The sequence below is a fragment of the Gekko japonicus genome, unplaced genomic scaffold (assembly GCF_001447785.1).
Source record: "Gekko japonicus isolate JY-2015 unplaced genomic scaffold, Gekko_japonicus_V1.1 scaffold208, whole genome shotgun sequence".
In the NCBI taxonomy this organism is placed as follows: Eukaryota; Metazoa; Chordata; class Lepidosauria; order Squamata; family Gekkonidae; genus Gekko; species Gekko japonicus.
In genome coordinates, this window is record NW_015173680.1 from 1,008,605 (window position 1) to 1,028,015 (window position 19,411).

General features: G+C 43.7%; 1 protein-coding gene across 1 annotated transcript; it reads left to right on the plus strand.

The window, feature by feature from the left end:
- Positions 1 to 5: 5 nt before the first annotated feature.
- Positions 6 to 18,530, plus strand: DUSP11 (dual specificity phosphatase 11). Its single transcript, XM_015423040.1, has 10 exons — positions 6 to 118; positions 2,174 to 2,249; positions 3,694 to 3,825; positions 6,176 to 6,299; positions 6,900 to 6,960; positions 9,487 to 9,533; positions 12,631 to 12,706; positions 15,245 to 15,370; positions 16,156 to 16,200; positions 17,939 to 18,530. The coding sequence occupies exons 1-10, from the start codon at positions 84 to 86 to the stop codon at positions 18,186 to 18,188; spliced, it is 972 nt and encodes a 323-aa protein (XP_015278526.1). The 5' UTR covers positions 6 to 83; the 3' UTR covers positions 18,189 to 18,530.
- The last annotated feature ends 881 nt before the right edge of the window (positions 18,531 to 19,411 follow it).

Genomic DNA, 19,411 nt, shown 5'->3' on the forward strand with positions numbered 1-19,411 from the left:
GGGCGGTGGCGTGGCGGCTCACGTATTCCGCGGAAGAACCGGAAGCGGCTGGTGGGCCAACCTGGGCAGTAAGCGGCGGAGCCATGGGCAAGAAGTCGAAGACCAGCATTCCGGAAAGGTGAGGGAGCGGCCCCCGTCAGCAACCTTTAGGTGGGACCGGTGGTATCCGCCTTTCTTTCAGAGTCTACCCCCGATCTGCCTGGTACTGAATCCGGTTGCGTGTCGATCGCAGCCATTTTGTGTCGCGCAGGCCAGCCCCCGATCTAGAAAAGGGCCTAGTGAGGCCTGGGTAGATTCCAGAAGCGACAGAGAGGGTTGAGAACAATGGGGTGTTAGTTAAAGGGGGAAGGACAGATCGCCCCCCTGAAGCTCCTGGCCTTAAAAAGTCCCAGAAGGAAAGATTTGGAGGCGCACCCCCGCACACACACACACACACCTTTGGGATCTCTAAGAACACTGAGGCTCATGTTGCAAAGCAAAAAAGAAGGCGCTGCTTCCTACTCTTTTGGGGCGTCCTGGTGTTACTTAATGAAGCAGGAGTCCAGTGGCATCTGAAACAATTAAAAAAAAACTTCTAGTATAAGCTTTTGTGAGTCAGAACTCATTCATGAATGAGTTAGTGCACCTGTGAAGAAATATGTATTTTCTTTGGAGGTTTGAAATGAGCAAAACCTTAACTTTGAGTTTTAAAAGTCTCTCCCCCCCCCCTCTGAGCAGAGAACCTTCATACATATGCCAGTGTGTCAAGACAATGGGATGGTCAGGCCCCCGCAGCAGGGAACAGAGACCTCCAGGTGTTAAATACTAGAGAAACTACAGGAAAGAATTCCTGAAGAATCTCCAGGAAAAGCTTATCTGACTTGGTCATGGGTGGGGAAAAGAGAGGTGACTAACCTCTGGAAGCAAGAAGAAGTGGAGAAGAAATTGGATTTATACCCCACCCTTCACTCAGAGTCTCAGAGCGGTTTACAATCTCCTTTCCCTTCCCCCTCCCCCTCCCCACAACAGATGCCCTATGAGATAGGTGGGGCCAAGAGAGCTCTTTTGAGAACTGCTTGTGAGAGGACAGCTCTGAAACAATTGTAACTGACCCAAGGTCACATCAGCAGTATGTAGAGCAGTATATGCAGTATGTGGAGGAGTGAGGAATCAAACCCAGTTATCCCAGATTAGAGTTCACATTCCTAACAACTACACCAAAGGAAGGTTTCTTTTGTGCTGAGACCATCAGAGCAGACAAAACTCTTAACTGAGGTCTGGAGGTGGTGCCATTAACCATGTGCTTGCCTGGAGAGCTGGAGGACCCTTCAAGGTACTGGTTACACTGTAGAGATCTATAACTTCCTAAACTGAGGCGTCTGTCCTATATTTTAACAATCTGTTAGGGCAGGTATAGAGAGAGGGATGGAAGAATTGTGTTTTACCCATTTCTTTTTAATCCCTTGCTCAAATCTGGTGCTGTGCTAAAAGTATGCTTGTAAACATTTTCTTTTTAATAAATACTTTATAACTTTTGATGTGGGTAGTGGTTTTCTGTACCATATAGATCTCCACCATCTTGGACATGCTATTTTAAAAGGAGCACTAGTGGGAAGGCAGTCAGTTGGCAAGTGGCTATTTCTCCAGGGGTGCACAAGGCAGTAAACGGTCCCATAGCGACCAGGCAGTGGGAGACATGGAGGCAAGACCTCAGAACTTGGAGGGGAAGCTGGGAATCCTGACCCTCCCAGCAGGCAATTCTTCAGGTGGTGGTAGTGGTTACCTCAGAGAGAAAGAACAGCCTCTCCAGGTGTTAACCTTGGAGGACAGGGTGAAACAAGGCCTGGAGGTTGGAGCAGGCCCGTTTCACGACAGTACCTTACAGGCATTCTGTACTCCGTGAGTAGGAGGGTGAGAACTTAAATATGTGCACCTGGTTTGGATTTCCACCTCAATACAATTGGCTTAACCTATCATGGTTGGATGTCCCTTTCTGTTTAATATATCTAAATTATTTATGCATGGTTTTCAACAATGGTTGGCAAGGGATATATCTTTAACATGGGAAGACAAGTCCTATTGATTTCAGTGTCTGAGGAAGTTTGGTTACATTTTTTGCAGCCTTATAGACCTAGATATGCACACACACTGCAGTTCAAAACAGTGTAGAATAACTGTGAGGTCTCTCTTCTAGATGGACTGAGTACCTACCTCTTGGAAAAAGAATGCCTGGAACCCGGTTTATTGCTTTTAAAGTTCCTCTTCAAAAGGTAGGTAAAGTGTTTGGAGATGTTAACTGTTAAATTACTTTTTGCTTTTGATTTAGTAGTGTTGATATCCATAAAGCAAATAAGACAGTTGGCAGTGTAAAGATTTGGTCAGCTTTTTAAAGAGAATTCTGTGTTTGCCCATACTAAGCTAGCATTGGATGAGGTATGAGAATGTGAACTGGTTGGCTTAATAGTGTGTATAAGAGAATAGATGCAAGATAAAACAGCATTTCTGGGGCTTGATAAGAGGTACAGACATTGTGCCAGAATTATGCCTCTGGCACAAAATGTTAAATTGGACAGGGATTTGTGTCAAGAACAACAAAAGTACTTTTCAGATCAGTTTTGCCTCATGCCTGTAGTCAAACTGATCGTGATACCTGATCCATATCTGAATGAGGAGACTTCCTGTCCCATTGCTTGGTCAAATTAGCAGTTTGATGCAGGGGTTTTCTGAATAATGTATCTGGTTTAGCCTTGATCTGTTTGCATTGTGCATGATTTGCTGCCCTAGATTTTATCTGTATGAAACAACTACATTCATCTGATTCTAAATGTACGTATCTGTCTAGTATATTTTTATCTCACACTTTGTCCAAGAAGTTCAGGGTGGTATATGTGATTCTTCCTTCCACATTTTATCCTAACTTTCCCTGAAAGGAGGAAGAAAGCTTCTATGGGTTGCCAATGTTTGCTTCTCGGTAAGGTCTAGAGGCTACAGGCTTAACGTGTCTAGGAAGTTATAGATGTTTATATATAAACTAGGGAGCAAAGCCCGTTGTGGACGGAGACAACGGGCCCCTAGACAGGTAGGGTGGGTGGGTGGAAGAAGGAAGGAAGGGGGGAGGGAGAGAGAGAGGAAGAAGAAAGAGAGAGAGAGAGAAAGTGGGGGGGGGGCAAAGAAAGCTTCCCCCGTTTGTCCGGCTTTCCAGGTGGGTTGGCGAAGTGGGGCGGGGACAGTTGGGGGGGGGAAGGAAGCGGCGACTCTGGGCCTGGCGAGGCCCAGAGAAGCCGCGGGGACAGTGGGGGGGAGAAGGAAGCGGCGATTCTGGGCCTCGCGAGGCCCAGAGAAGCCACGGGGACAGTGGGGGGGGAGAAGGAAGCAGCAGGCTGCGGTGTGGGGCGCATTGCTGCCGGCGCCGCGCCATTCAGACGCAGCGTTCGCCTCCCACCTCCCAGCCAATGGCAGGGGAGCAGCCTTCAGCGGCAGCTGGCTGGCCAATGGCTGATGGAGTGCATTTTCTCTGCTGTGTCTTACTCAATTATAGATAAGGGAGAGATGCTAGAAGTGTCTGAGGTAAAATGGGAGAGCTGGAATGCTTAGTGTCAGAGGAGCAATGCAAAAGAAGAACAACAAAAGCTGTGTGTGTATGCTAAATAAATAAAGTCTAGACTTTATTCAGCTACCTTTTCTAGGTTGCCTTTAATCCTACTTTTTCCCCAGAGTTTTGAATGGAGACTTGCCCCAAATGAGCGGTTTTCTCCATTTGACCTTGTTAATCAAGTAAGAGAGCAGGAGGAAGAACTTGGATTGATCATTGATTTAACATACACAACTCGCTATTATGAGCCAGAGGTAAGTTTATAAAACATGCCTTAAAAGATCATTATGGTTCTTCATAAGGAAATGCTTGTTAAAATTATGGTCATGCTTCTCGTTTGGGAGGCGGATCTTTTTTATTCAGGGGTACAGAGAAAGCTTTGAATAAGTATATTTTGTCAGAGTGAAATTGCAGAGTTGGAAAAGGCCTTACAGACCACATGGTCCACCTTCCTCCTCAATACTAGAAATCTAAAGCAAAAATGTTCCTAATGGATGCCTGTCTAGTTTCCACTTGAAAACCTTCAGTGAGGGAGAGCCAATTCCCCCCTTAGTAGTTGGTTTGGTTGTAAAACTGCCTTGATAGTTAACAAGTCTCTGCTAATGTGCAGTTGAAATCTGTCCTCTTGTACCTTAAGCCCATTTGATCCAGCCTTGCCCTCCAGAGCAACAGAGAGCAAATCCTTGCCACTTTCTCTGTGACAACCCTTCAGGTCATGTAGTTCTCTCTCTGCTGCCACCCCCTTTTCTACATTATACATAACTACTTAATTCAGTCTCTTCTCATAGGACTTTTCCCAGACTTCTGGCCATCTTCTTTGGTCTGTTCTGAACCATTTGCAATTTGTGTACATCTTTCTTTAAGCGTGTTACCCAGAACCAGACCGTTATCCATATGAGCACAGAATAGAGGGGAACTAAGTCCTTATGACTTTAGTGCCAAGGGTCTGTTTGTTTTAGTTCCTTTATTGTCCATCTTTCTTGTCAAGGCTCAAGGCAGATTGTAGTTATTAAAAAATGCAATAAAGACAGGTAGAATACAATGAACTGTGTAAGAAAATGAAAACAGTATAATCTATCCTATAAATTGGACAACAGTGAAATTAAGACAGTACAATATGACCAGTAAACAATGTAGCACGAGAAAAAACGGCCTAAACATTTTATAAGCAATTAAAATTAGAAGCCTTTTTTTTCTTTTGCTGTCAAGTCGCAGCTGACTTGTGTTAACCCCATGGGGTTTTCAAGGCAAGAGACATTCAAAGGTGGTTTGCCATTGCCTGCCTCCGTATCATGACTCTGATATTCCTTGGTGGTCTCTCATCCAAATACTAGCCAGGGCCAACCCTGCTTAGCTTCCAAGATCAAGGCTAGCCTGGGCTATCCAGATTACCTTTATAGAAAATGACCTTCAAAAAAAATCTGTTTTCCCTCATCACTATTCCCTGTATAAAGATGTCTGTCTGAACAGTTCCAATTTTACACATTTTGCAAAATGGCACAAGTGTAGGTGCCTTCTTGGCCTGATCAGGCAGGCCATTCATCCAGATGGAAGCCACAACAGAAAATGCTCTGGTATGGACAGTCTTGCTCCTTAGCAAGATGGTAGCTTCAGAAGGCTTTGCATGTCAAGATAGGTGGTCCTGTAGATGTGGGTCCTAGGCCATGTAGGTAATAACCAGCACCTTGAATTGAAGCTGGAAACTAACTGATAACCAGTGGTGTGAATGCAGAATGGATGTAATGTGCATACTCCTCATCGTTCCTTGTAGTAAATGAGCCACAGTGTTCTGCACCAGCTACAGTGTGAGTTGACTTCAAGGCAACTGAAAAGAGAAGTAAACATAGTACAAAATGGCATAAGTCTTGTTTGCAGCTCCATCTCTATGCTAACTCATGTTCAGCTTGTGATGCACTGTGTATAGCTGTTTACAGATGGGTTTCTTACAGCTATTGCATTCAGGGAAGCAATGTAGAATGTTTTCAGAAGGGTGTGTGTGTTTGGGGAATATTGTACATAAACCTAACAAGGATAGTATTTTGGCCAAAATGAGTGAGCTGTTTGATTTCCCACACCTGCAACACAGCAAATTACTACTGCATTGTAGTTTGAGTTTGCCTGAAAAGAAGGTGTGAGGGGTTGCATCATTAAGCCTCTTTATAGGAGGCACAAAATGTATGATGTAATAATATTGGAGGTCGCTGCAAGTGTGTTGTAAGATTCAGGACAGCTGTAGGAGTTAGATATAACCCAGTCACTGTTCTGCAGAAACATGTGGGTGACTTCAGGAATGGTTGGGGCATAGGTCAAGGGGAAATTCCCATGTAGATACTCTGGTTAGATGTCAGTGGTGCTTATTGGGCCTAAACCTGGAGTTCAGCTTGGATGGAAACTCCAGTGAGGTAGCTGAACTCCCATTCTGAGTCCATTTGTTTCACAGCTGCCTAGGAAATAGGTAAGGCTTCTCAGTAAAGAGGATCTCTGGGGTAAACATTAACTTTTTAATTTCATTTGTATCTGAGAATAAATATTCCTTAAAAGGGTAGGCGGTGACAGCTTGTTTTCATGTTTGTTACATCAAGAAAGCTTTGTCCATTCTTACAGGAGCTACCAGGTAGCGTGCAGCACTATAAGATTTTTACAGTTGGACATGACGTTCCAAATGAAGAGACAGTTTTCCAATTCATCACTGCTGTGAGGCAGTTCTTGATGGAGAACCAACATAATGGTGAGAATTATCTAACACGATGTGGTGTTGACCTTTTTCTCTGCCAACAGAGCTGGCTTTACTACAGTCTCAGTAATGCATAGCATGTGTGATTTTAGTTTACTGGTTTTTCCTAACTTTTGTACAGTGGGCTACTGTTGGCTGTCTGCACTGCAGAGTTCTCCTATAGGGCATAAGCAAAGCTGATGGGTTGCTTTCCCAAGGAGCTTACAGTCTAAAGCTTGACATGGGGGGAGAAGAGGGAAGGAATTGGGGGGGAGGGGTACCTGTTCTCTTCTTGGTGCATGCCAACCATTTTTACAATGAAAGCCGAACTATTCCCTGGAATAATGGTGAACAGTAGGTGACTGTTACTTTTTCAACAAGTCTTTACTTAGTATGGTTTTAACTGAGGATGGAACTGAAGTACGGGGTGTTTAGTCTCCTGTGTGATTATGTCAGCTTTTTAGTGGTTTATAAATGAGCTAATTCTTAGCCATAAACAGTGCTGTGTAGGAATGTCTGCATTGTCTGACTTGCATAATGAAAAATGGCAAATGAATAACATTCTGTGCAGCTGAGCCATATACAAAAAACAAACGTGAATTCTCTGTCTTCTAGACAATCTGATTGGTGTTCACTGCACACATGGCGTGAATCGAACTGGTTACCTTATTTGCAGGTGAGTTGACTGAGAAATAAATGTTAATGATCTGAGATATTCAAGCAGTTGAATACCTGTCACACAATTCCTTGCTGAATGTAAAGCCAGTGGTCTGGATCCTAGACCTTCTGCCTTCTTGTACTTCTCTTCATCTGTTGTGAAGGCGATCCTCTGTTGTAGAACATGTGTTCCTCTGGTGCTACACATTTTTGCTCATGCAAGATCATTGTCTTCCAAGAAGCTTTATGCACGAATGTACTGTGCTACCGAGGACCACCTGTGAGGCAGACAAAGAGGAGCACAAGTGGAAAGAAGGTTTAGGGTCCAAATTCTCCTGGACAAAAGCCTCTGTTTGGTACTTCAGTTTATATCATGTTGTTTGTAAGCACTGCTTTGTTTGTTACCCAAAACTAATAAAACTAGGTTTTAGCATGATCTAAGGTTGGTTGCATCGCCATGCAATATCATTTTCCCCTTAAGGGAAGCAGGGGCACAGACACATGTTGGGTCAAATCTGGAACCAGACTTCTTTAGTGCAGGTTGGGAAATATTGATTCCACAGCATGGTTTTAACTGGTAGTGCCCTTATAATTGCTCAGGAGCAAAGAACGTATCCTCCATTGTGTAAGGCAGGGCTCTGTCTTTGCTCTAAAGACTGGGCCCTTGATAAAATCCACCTCTCAAAAGCTTGTGGGCCATTCAGAGGACTATTCCAGATAGTTTCTCAATTTCCTTGAAGCCAGAGTATTGTGTACTTTTTTTGAAGCTATAGAATGGTTTTAAGCAACATTGTTTTCCTCCATTTTTTAAATGGTTTCTAGTGTCCATGATGAAGCTAGCCTACTTTGGTGGTGATCTTGGGAATGTTTACTGAACTAACCATCTAAACATGGATAGGGTCAAGCTGTTAAGACATTTATATATGTGCTGTTTAGCCTGCCTTTCTCCAACTGTTTACAACAGGGTTCCCCAATGAAGCACCTGCCTGTATTTCCTCTGGTGCCCCACCAAGCTTTTCAGACAGTGGGTGGGGTCATTGTAAGACAGGGCTAGTTATTGACTGCCCTCATTCATATGCGACTATTTCCCAGCCACTAGAGAATCAGGAGAATTGCTAAGCACCCAGGCTTTCCTTAGCTAGTGCCTGGTTCCTTTCCCCTGCAGTCTTGACTGACTGTTGCCATGAGCAAAGAGGGAGCTTAGTTTTAGTCTTAAGAGTTCAGGGAGCTGGGCTGTATCATGGAGGTAGATGAGAGTTCGGGAGTAGAAGCTGTTGGGGTTCAATGTGGCCAAGTGCAAGGTGATGCACATTGGAGCCAAAAATCCTAAATATAAATACACATTGATGGGGTCTGAACTGGCAGAGACTGAGCAAGAGAGAGATCTTGGAGTTGTAGTGGATAACTCACTGAAAATGTCGAGACAGTGTGTGACTGCAATAAAGAAGGCCAATGCTATGCTGGGGATTATTAGGAAGGGTATTGAAAACAGATCAGCCAATATAATAATGCCCCTATATAAATCAATGGTGAGACCTCATTTGGAATACTGTGTGCAGTTCTGGGCACCACACCTTAAAAAGGATATTATAGCTTTGGAAAAAGTGCAGAAAAGGGCAACTCGAATGATAAAAGGGTTGGAACACCTTCCCTATGAGGAAAGGTTAAAGCGCTTAGGGCTCTTTAGCTTGGAGAAAAGACGACTGAGGGGTGACATGATCGAGGTTTATAAGATTATGCATGGGAAAGAGCAGGTAAAGAAAGAGGTACTTTTCTCCCTTTCTCACAATACAAGAACTCGTGGGCACTCCATGAAACTGCAGAGCGGTCGGGTTAGAACGGATAAAAGGAAGTACTTCTTCACCCAAAGAGTGATTAACACATGGAATTCACTGCCACAGGAAGTGGTGGGTGCTACAAGCATGGACGGCTTCAAAAGGGAATTAGATAAGCATATGGAGCAGAGGTCCATCAGTGGCTATTAGCCACAAGGTATAGCTAGGGGCTCTGGGGCAAGTGATGCTCTGTCTTCTTGGTGCTTGGGGGGGGGGTCAACAGTGGGAGGGCTTCTAATGTCCTGGCCCCACTGCTGGACCTCCTGATGGCACTGGTATTTCTGGCCACTGTGTGACACAGAGTGTTGGACTGGATGGGCCTTTGGCCTGATCCAACATTGGCGTCTCTTATGTTCTTATGTTCTCTCCCAGTCCTCCTTTAGGCTTGCTGTCCTTCCTTTAACTGAACCATTATTTCAACCAAAGTATAGATAATACTAGATAGACCAATGGCAGGACTCTGAATAAGTCAGCTGTATGTGTTCAGTTGCCGTACAATTCTTTTACAAAGCATGGAGGGAGGTACTGCATTTGGCTCTGCCTCCTGTGGCAGCTGTTTTGGGGTGGCGCTCACCGCCTTCTCTCAAAATTCTAGAGGTGGCTGCAGTATCAGAAAGGTTGGGGACCCTGACTTGCAACGTTCTGTTATATGCCCAGTTTTTCTGTTCTGTTCTTCACATTTATTGATGCTCTCCTGCTGTTGTGTTAAGATACCTAATTGATGTTGAAGGAATGGATCCAAACATGGCACTAGAACGTAAGTTTTGTACCCTTCCTTATTTGTAGTGTTCAGTGGGACTGGGGCATTTGGAATTCTATTCTGCTGATGGAAGCAGCCTCTACTAACAGAGGTTTATGTAGAAGAAAAGGCAGTGGACATGGAGAAAACTGGTCACTTTGTTCACTTCCCCTGAGTACTATATTTTTTCTAAATGAAAAATTGGAACGTTTGTGGTGAATTAAGAAAACCCCTTTCTGAGTATAAGGCAGAAACCTCATGGTGTTCTGTTGAAATATTTGTTATTTACGTGAGACACTATGGGTTTTGTGTCGGTTTGCCAACCTCCAGGTGGCACCTGGAGATCTCCCACTGTTACAGTTGATCTTCAGATAACCAAGATAGTCCCCGAGCGAAAATGGCTGCTTTGGAGGATGGACTGCATGGCATTATACCCTGCTGAGATCCCTCCCCTCCCCAGGGTCTATCCCCAAAATCTCCTAGTTTTATGTGACCAGTTTTATCTGCACTTCATATGACTGACTGTATGTGATATGATCCTGAACCGATCAACATTATTTCAAAGTTTAATTCAAGATTCAAATTTATTGATACTCCTTAAAGATGTAAATCAGCCATTAGTCCCCCTCCCAGTTGGAAGCTGTTTTAAAAAAGAATAATTGCATGTGCGTTATACAGTAACTCCAGTGTTGCCCTTGGTAAAAAGATATTGCAGGCATTTGTAATATGCCTGGATAATGCTGACTGTGTGGACAAGAGAACTTTTTTTCATTTATCATGGACTTAAACTCCTTTTTCTTTCACCCACACCCCATTTTTCTGTCTAGTACAGACAAAGGCTGCCATCATATGGCTTATTTATTAGCAATAAGTCCCATTGAACTAGATAGGATTAATTGCTGAGTTGACCTGCCCAGGACTGACCAGTATAATATGGTTTGATATGCTGGACTGCTCAACTGTTTGCGTTACTATTTTTGTAGCTATTGTTCTAATAAAAGTAGCACATTTAATTGTTATAAAAATGTCAAAAAGTAGCATTTTGTGTTAAGTTACATAATGCATGTTAGATGCTTTAAAAAGACCTGGTAAGAATATAAATAATGCTTATAGTTGCATTTTCTTCAAATGTTCCATTTTTTACAGGGAATAGATGAAACCTGGGGGGACCCCCCCCCAACTTGCAGTTTTCCATCTCCATAGCTGGTTCGAATTTCAGTTCAGCCATAAACTTGCTAGGGGGGTTGGGCATGTTAGAATTCTCTCTGTCCCCCCTCCCCTGCAATATAAAGGCAATGCCAATCTATACTACTTGCTGTACATTTCCTATGAAACTGCAGGATATGACAGAATGTTGGGGTGTGTTCTAGATGTATTCCTGGTTCTTAGGGCACTTGGCCAGAACCACTGTGCCCCCGCCTTCCCCCTGTATGATGTGATTCTCATCTAGAACAGACCTTGCACACCTCTGATACTGCCCATTGAAAGAGAAGGCAAATTGAGGGGGTGGGGTTTCGGTGAGCTGATGGCGGCTGTGTCTCCTGGGGGCTCCTAGGGATGCAGCCTGTAAACCAGCAGTTAGAGAGGGGGTGTGAATGTGCACACTTCCCGGGGGTCCTTGTGATGGGTCTCTAGTCATGGGGCGCTGAGGGTCGCCTCTCCCCGGCGCGCTGCTGGTGGTTGGAGGTGTTCCTTTGCCCCGACTTTCTCTGCTGTGTTCCTGCAAGGACTAAGCTACGCATATCCCATCTAGCGAGTGGAGGTCGGCGGTAAATAAGCATACCTGTTGGTGAGATCTACTTGATCTACATATGAAGAGTGAATAAAGTTGAAACAAAACATCAGAGCAACGGCTTGCAGTCCTCCCCTACTAAGCTGGGGGGGGGAACTCTCCCCCCATACAACAAAGCGAATTCAGAGCATCCTCTGGGGGGGACGGAGCTATAAGCAATATGGACTGTATTAAAGAGCCTACAAGAAGCGCCCAAGTGAAAGACAAACATTTGGGACTTTTGCAGTTTAAAAAAAGAAAACTAAACATCCCCGAAAATGGCGATCGAAAGCAGAGAAAGACTGAGATGGAATTTAAGGGCTCCTTCAGGAAGTTAGAGGCTGGTCAGGTCAGGTGACCTGAATACCACAGACTCTACCAAATTGTGAACTGTTATGGTGACCCCTATTGGTACCAAAAATATACTTGTTAAAGAACAGAGCCAACAATTGACAATCAACTACATGATTCCAAAGACAAGCGTTATGAAGACAGGAGAATCCTCAATAAGCTATAAATGACGTTTTGGGACCGGTTGCAGATTGAAAGTGAAGTAAAGCAAAGGGATTTATACCCAATCTACATAAAGAAGAAAATTTGCCCGGTAATTATGGACAGACTCTCCAGAAGAAAATTAGGCCCTAAAAGGAAAGAACTGAAACTGTTTTTAAGGCTAGTTAGACTTGCCGTAATAATATGGACCATTAGGAGAAGAAGATAAAGATTGCAATAAAGGAAGGGGAGATGAGATAGTATATATATGTTTGAAGAAGTCCTGGTTTTAAGAGGGGAGGCGGTTACCAATTGGGGGAACAACATTTTTTTTAAAATGAGATGCTGATGTTTCCTTATGTTTGCACTGGCGAAAATTAATTATTCTCTTGTTTGTCTCTTTGAATAGTCTGATTAGCTGGAATGGATATAAGAGAAGCGATAGACTTTTTGATCACCTTCAATGTTAACAAATCTTAATTGTCTTAAAGCTAATTTTGTAAGCAATGTATGACCACCACCTCTTGGGTTTTTAGTGGTTCTCTTTACTTTCACCTGTAGTTTGTAGTTACCCCTCCTTGTTTCTTTGTAGTTTATAGAAGATGCAATAAAAAATCCCCTGCAGGGGGCCAAAACAAAAAAGAGAGAGAAGGCAAATTATCAGCCATTACTGATTGTTTCCTTAGCTTAGAGGTTCTCCAAGGATACACAGTTTGAAAAACAGTCTGAAAAACAGTAACTAAATCTGTACCGTTTTTGGCAAATGTAGATATTCTGCTGCTTCAAGCATGTTGTTTGGAATAGTTGGAATAGTGCTTTTTGGAACTGTTCTGAAGCTTCCTTTTCTTCTAGTGTTCAATAGCTACAGAGGACATTTTATAGACAGGAAGAACTATATTGATGACCTTAGAAGAGGAGCTGCCCGCAGGTATGGTGTTTTCACTGCTGCCTTATTAGCTAAGATTTGTTGTTTTTGCCTGCCTGAAGAAGCATTAAAGGGAGGAAGTGGTTTCACTATCAAGTCTGCCACTAGCTTCTGTCAATTAGGTAAAATATTTGATTAGAGAAGTACTACAAACAAAGGTCCAAATTATTATCATGTCCAAATCCCTGTGGTCCATGAGATGAGATTCTCTAGATAATAATTTTTACATATCAATGTGAACAGTCCCTTTTGATTTGCCCCACAGAGCAAGATGGAGCCAGACATTCTGCAGGACCCTCTAGTCCTGAATCAATCCTTGTAGGTGATCTAAGAACGTTAACCAAATGTCACTTTTTGGGACACTGTTAATTGTGACCTGGGGGGGGGGGAGTTCTCTCCTAGCTAGGAAGAATGAGTCTTCTACTGAACTTCTACTAGAACGTTAGAGGCACACGTGCACTCCTCCTCAGCTCTTTTATAAGAGTCCCTAGTAAATATTACTTTTATTTAAAGCATTTTATGCAACCTTTCTACACAATCAGGGCCCACAAGGCAACGAGCATAAAAACTTTCAAACATACCACAACAGAAGGTCCTTTCTTGCATCGCCACCCATCTAGCATCAGATAGTGGGGGCAACTGAAGCAGGGCCAGAATGAGCAAGTTGGACCATTTGGGAGAAGGCAGTCCTTAAAGTATGTTGGTTCTAGGTTTGGTGTAGTGGTTGAGTGCACGGACTCTAATCTGGGAGAACTGGGTTTGATTCCCCACTCCTCCACTTGCAGCTGCTGGATTACCTTGGGCAAGCCATAGTTCTGTCAGAGCTTTCCTTGAAAAGGCAGTTCTTGAAAGAGCTCTCTCAGCCCCACCTACTTCACAGGTGGGGAGGGGAAGGGAAAGGAGTCGCAATTTTTTTTTATTTTTTTTTAGGATTTATAGCATGCCCTTCCTGTGAGCATGCTCAGGGTGGGTAACAACACCTCAACAATACAATAAATATAAAGAAACATTTAAAACACAGTAATATACATTAAAATGGTGATCACAGCCCAAGGATAGAATTAGCTGGTTGTGAGAGATTCCCTAGCCCACTGATAATGGGTGAATAATAGCCAGCTGTTAATAAATGGGTGACCTCAGGAAGGCCATACATGGATGACCGCTGCCTCAGCCAAAGGCCTAGTGGAACAGCTTTGTCTTACAGGCCTTGCGGAATTGAAGAAGATCACATAGGGCCCTGATCTCAATTCAATTCAAAACCTTTATTGGCATGGATCAGAATCATAAACAGTCACCCGTCAGTTCATGGATTTAACACACAGCTTCCTCATTATGAGGCAGCTACAGAAATTAGCCACCGCTTCAATAACCACTGTATTTTGTGAAGCCAATAAACGGTACAACATTCTGTCATCTGATTGCTTGATATCTTTCTTAAGTATGGCTTCTAGATAGACTGCCCGAATGTCATCATACAAACTACAGTGGAGGAATACGTGTTCGATTGTTTCAATCTCCTCTGAATCACAACCACAAACCCTAACAGAGTAGGGGATTTTCTTAAATCTTCCTGCTAAAACCGCAGAGGGGAGCACATTAAAGCGGGCCAGCATAAATGCTCTACGCAGCTGTGGAGAAGTCAAATCCGATAAGTATTGTGCAGGGGTGTTGATCGGAAGCCGCTCTGAGACTTGAGTGAAGGGTGGGGTATAAATCCAATCTCCTTTTCTGCTGCTAGGCTGTACAGGGCTTTAAAGGTCAATACCAGCACCTTGAATTGAGCCCAGAAGAAAATTGGAAACCAGTGTAGGTGGAACAAGACTGCAGTGATATGATCCCTATGACCCACTTCAGTCAATATTTTGGCTGCAGTATTCTGTACTAACTAGCTTCTGGACAGTCTTCAAGGGCAGTCCCTTGTAGAGCACATTGTGGTGTACACTCCCCTAAGCTCTTCAAGGGGAGGGTGGTTTATGAATCAAATAAATAAATTTTATCTAGACATTACCAGGGCATGCCTCACAGTGGCAAGATCTTTTCTGTCCAGAAAGGACTACAGGTAACTCAGCAGCCAAAGCTGCTGAAAGGTACCTCTGGCCACTGCAGCCACTGTTTATCTAGCAGGAGGTTCAGGCCCAGCAACACCCCCAAGCTATGAACCTGCTCCTTTAAGGAAGTGCAACCACATCTAGAACCTGGGCTAAGCCATTTCCCAGATCAGACCTTCCCCCCCACACACACACCAGTAGCACCTATGTTTTGTTGGGATTAAGTTTCATTTTGTCAGCCCTCATCCATTCCAGCTAGGTGAAAGACCCCCATAGGTCAGTCTATGTGAGCCATGCCAAGGTCCCAGCACAGAAGCTTGAGTGAGCCTTCCAAGATTTATCCAATTTGTAATTAACTTTTCACTGTTACAGAAATCTACACATTGTAATCTCTGCATTTCCGGCTGAAATGTATTGAAGGCTGTTGCATAGAAGTTAGTTCACTTTCATCCTATTGAAGCTATATAACTCCATTAATGTTTTTTCTTTAAAGGAATCGTTACACGGCTGTGTATAGATGGATGAATAATGAATTGTGCGGATATGCACCCAGTTCTGGTTTTCAAGCAGCTGACTACAATCCACGAAATTTGCAACAGTGTGCATTGCAAGAACAAAGGTTTCCCATTTCTCTTTCATCCCCTCCCTGTCCCCTCTTTCTGGATGCTCAGTATAATAAGAGCAGGAGGAAACAATGAGGTCAGGTGCTCGAATGCTTTGCCATTAGTGGATTTAATGATCCATCTCTTGACCATCTTTTTTTCTGTCCCTTTGAGTATAAAATAGGTCAAACCTTAATCCTGCTGTTGGGGAGCTCCACTTCCTTTTGAAACAAAACTAGAAACAAATTAGTCAAATCTCTACTGCAGGGATGATCCAAGTCCATATTCAATAAGAGGGACAATCTCTTCTCCTCCTCTGGGGATAACGCTACTTCTAGACTGTAGGATGCTGAAAGAGATTCTGGGAATCTCATGATACCATAAGGCTAATATAATTTAAGACGACCAGTGATCCATCTAGTTCCGCATCCTGTTTAGCAGCCAGCAAACAGGGCACAGAGGGCACAGGCTTTCCTCTGATGTTGCTTTCTAGCACAGGTATGCAGAAGTACACTGTTTCCCAATGTGCAAGTTGCCGTTGGTTGTTGTGGCTAATCTCTTTTCCCCTTTTAAAGCCATCCATGTTCGAGGCATGTCTACTGGCAGCAAATTTCACAATTTAATTAATGGTTCAGTAAAGAAATACTTACTTTTGTCCATTCTGAATCTTTCGCTTATGTGCTTCATTAGGTGCCCTGAATTTTGGTATTATGGGAGACAAAGTTCTATTCGCATTTTCCAGCCCATGCTTATGACAATTGAGTGCCAGCAGTCTAGTAGCCTTTCGCTTTTTCTGTTGCAGGCACATTCTTGCTGGAAGAGGAAGGGTTAGACAAAACCCATACAGGTGAGAGAATTCCTGGCATCTTATAAGTAGCAAGTGTGGGACCATGGTACTTGTGAGATCCCCCCTTCACTCCAGGCCCAGCAAAACGTAGGGCCTTCGCCAGGCTGCACAGCCACTGCTGCCAGGCCCAGCAGGGCTCCCAGGCTGTGCAGCTGCTACTGAGCCCAACACGACTCATGGGCTGCACTATTGCTGGTGGCCGCCACTGCCAGGCCTAGCGAGGCTGTGCAGCTGCCCCCACTGCTGAATTCAGCATGGCTCCCTGTCCAGCCAACAAACGCTACTTAACTTTTGGAGGAATTGCTCCCCCCATATAGTTTTTTTTTAATATTTCTGATTTATTTATTTTTTTTTGCAAACTTGGGGAGTCCTCCCAGTTTGCTGAAAAATCTGTTTAGTGTCTGTGTGGCCCTGATCCGTGGAATTAGCTATCTGCAGATGGGGGCCACATGCCACTGATAGTATATAGATTTACATGTATATATGGTTTGTATCTCTTGAAGAGGATACTTCACTCTGGAGTTATATGTGTGTAGTAGCAACAATCACCCAGATTTTCATCCAGTCAGAAATCATACAAATTAAATTTGATTATGTCTGATTGATTTGCATAATTGTACTTCTGAAGTAAGCCTTTCCAAAATAGGCTTTTGTGAAGTACTTGGTGGCAGGCAGGTAAGAAAGGGTGCATTGATTGGAACCCTGTGGTGCTGAGTGATGTGTACTAGCCAATCTTGAAACGTTTATTTTCCCTCTTATGGACCCTCTTTTCCAGTGCAAAACCCTCACTATCCTCTCCAGCATGGAAGATACAGTGCAGACAGACAGTCCAGTCAGAACTTCTATTGATGGGCTGACAACAGAATTCTTAAGAGTGAAAGATGCAAAATTTTGTGCCAGATACTAGTTTTCAAGGTTGTGTAGCAGAACCTAGGCATGCCAAATATACTCGGCCAGGCAAAGCTCACTTTGCACTTTTCTGAGATGACTGGAAGATAGCGCAGTATCTGTTATATCAGTGCAAAGAACTGCAGATTGTAACTTCTGCCTCTTGCCTGAGTAAAGACACTGATGTTCAATGACATTCCCCCTGCCACAGGTCAGAAAACGTACCCCAAACAATATATGGTGCCAAACAATATTTTTATTTTCTCTAATCACTGAAGGCCTTGACCTGGATAGCCCAGACTAGCCCAATCTTGTCAGATCTTGGAAGCTAAGCAGGGGTGGCCCTGGGCTAGTATTTGGATGGGAGAACACCAACGAATACCCGGGTCATAATGCGGAGTCAGGCATTGGCAGACCACCTCTGAAGGTCTCTTGCCTTGAGAACCCTATGGGTTACCATAAGTCTGCTATGATTTGACAGCAGAAAAACAACAACAAATCTCTGAGGAGTAGCCCCTCTAGTAACTGGGAGTCTTGTTCCATTTAGTGTAGATTTGTGCAGCTCCTTCCTGTGCTTGGATCTATATCTGCAGCTGCCAGGAGTGGTCTGAGTGAAACTCTTTGTTTATTTATGACTCGCCTTTCTCTCTGAAAGTTAGAACTGCCTTAGCAGCCTTTCCCCCCCCTCAAAGCCTTGAAGTGTTGTTGAAAAGTGCTCTGTTCAAGTGCAAAAAAGCTTATGGAACAGCCTCGAGGCTCCTTCTTAACTTACAGTGTGGTCTGAACTTCTCTGCCAAGTCCTTCAAGACCTAGTTGTCTACACTCTGAAGCTTTGTGGCTTCTCTTTCAGAAGAACTACCCAGAACCAGAACACCTGTTACGACAGTCAGTCTGTTTACAGTCCTTCGCACCCCCCTGCACCTCACGCCACCCAGCAAAGATGGAATCGCAGTAGAAGACCCAACAGCCAGCAGTTTGATTCATCTTACCAGCCCCATTTCCAGGAATGTGAACCTTCTTTTCCAGTGCAAAACCATCATGATCCTCTCCAGCATGGAAGATATAGTGCACACAGACAGTCCAGTCATAACTTCTATTGATGGGAATGCAGCTGGCATGGAAGACACTAATGGAAAAACCACTCTTACCTGATCTGTTATTTACTTGTCCAGTGGTAACCTCCTGGCTGTGGCAAATCGTTGCTCAGAGACCACCAGGGATTGCCAGTTGTAAAGCCACAGATTTGAATGCAGATTTGAAGGAAAGTGAGATATTTTGGATGCTATTAAGAACAGCAGCATGGAAGGCACAAAGATGCAGTTAATGGGTCAGAGGCTGTGGGAAGTTTTGCTAACCAAACTTCACTGAAATAGATCAGTGAGACTTTTAGAATGTGCAGTCAGATAATAAAGAATATAAATCCAACCAAATGTCATATGTTTTTAATACAGTTTATATATCTACTTGGAGTGCAGTAATTGCTAACATTTAGTATTGTTCTGGCAGCTTGTCTGCTTTTGGTTCGGTAGGTAACAGGAGGGGCAGTGCGTGGGATGGGTTGTGTGACTAAATACATAAGCCACATCAGGTATCTGTCCGTGTTGCTGCTGAATAGGATCATCACAACTGACATTTCTGTTGCATGGTGTTACCACTTTTCCAGATTGCTGAGCTGTCTCAGTGGCTGAAAGCAAGGCTTTCTTGATTCTGCATAAGCAGGAATCCTGTTTATTTATTAAAACATACTCCTTGTGGTTCAAGTGGGCTTCCAGTAATAATTTATTAACAGGAGATGGTGCTTGTTAGGCTTTGTTTATCGGTTGTCAACCAGGCAGGACTGTGCATAAATACAGGCAGATTCTTAAGTGGCATTTACCCCCTGCTGATAAGCAGCATGTTTGTCATGCAAGGACAAAGACAAAAGTCAACACTAAACACCCAGTCAGTAATAAAAATGGACCATGTGTGACTCCATAACTTATATGCTGCATATTTCTCCCAGCACAGTCGCAGAAATATGCTACAGTGAACCAAGCACAGCCAAGGTGTAGCAATGATGATGGCCAGGGGTTTTTAATTCCCCTCATCTGTGTACCTATTATTGGTAGAAAGGCTTGAGTGTCCTGGAATGTAAGGAGCAAACTTGTATGCAGTGTTATGTCTCCTTGTACTTGTTTTGCAAGGTACAATGTCCTATAAAATAGTAATGTTTCCTCAAATGTGTCTGCAACTTGGCAGGGGGAAATAGCTGGAGTGAGGGCCATAATCCTTGAGTAATTAATCCCAAATGGATCGGGGGGGGGGCTGAAAATGTTTAGTATTA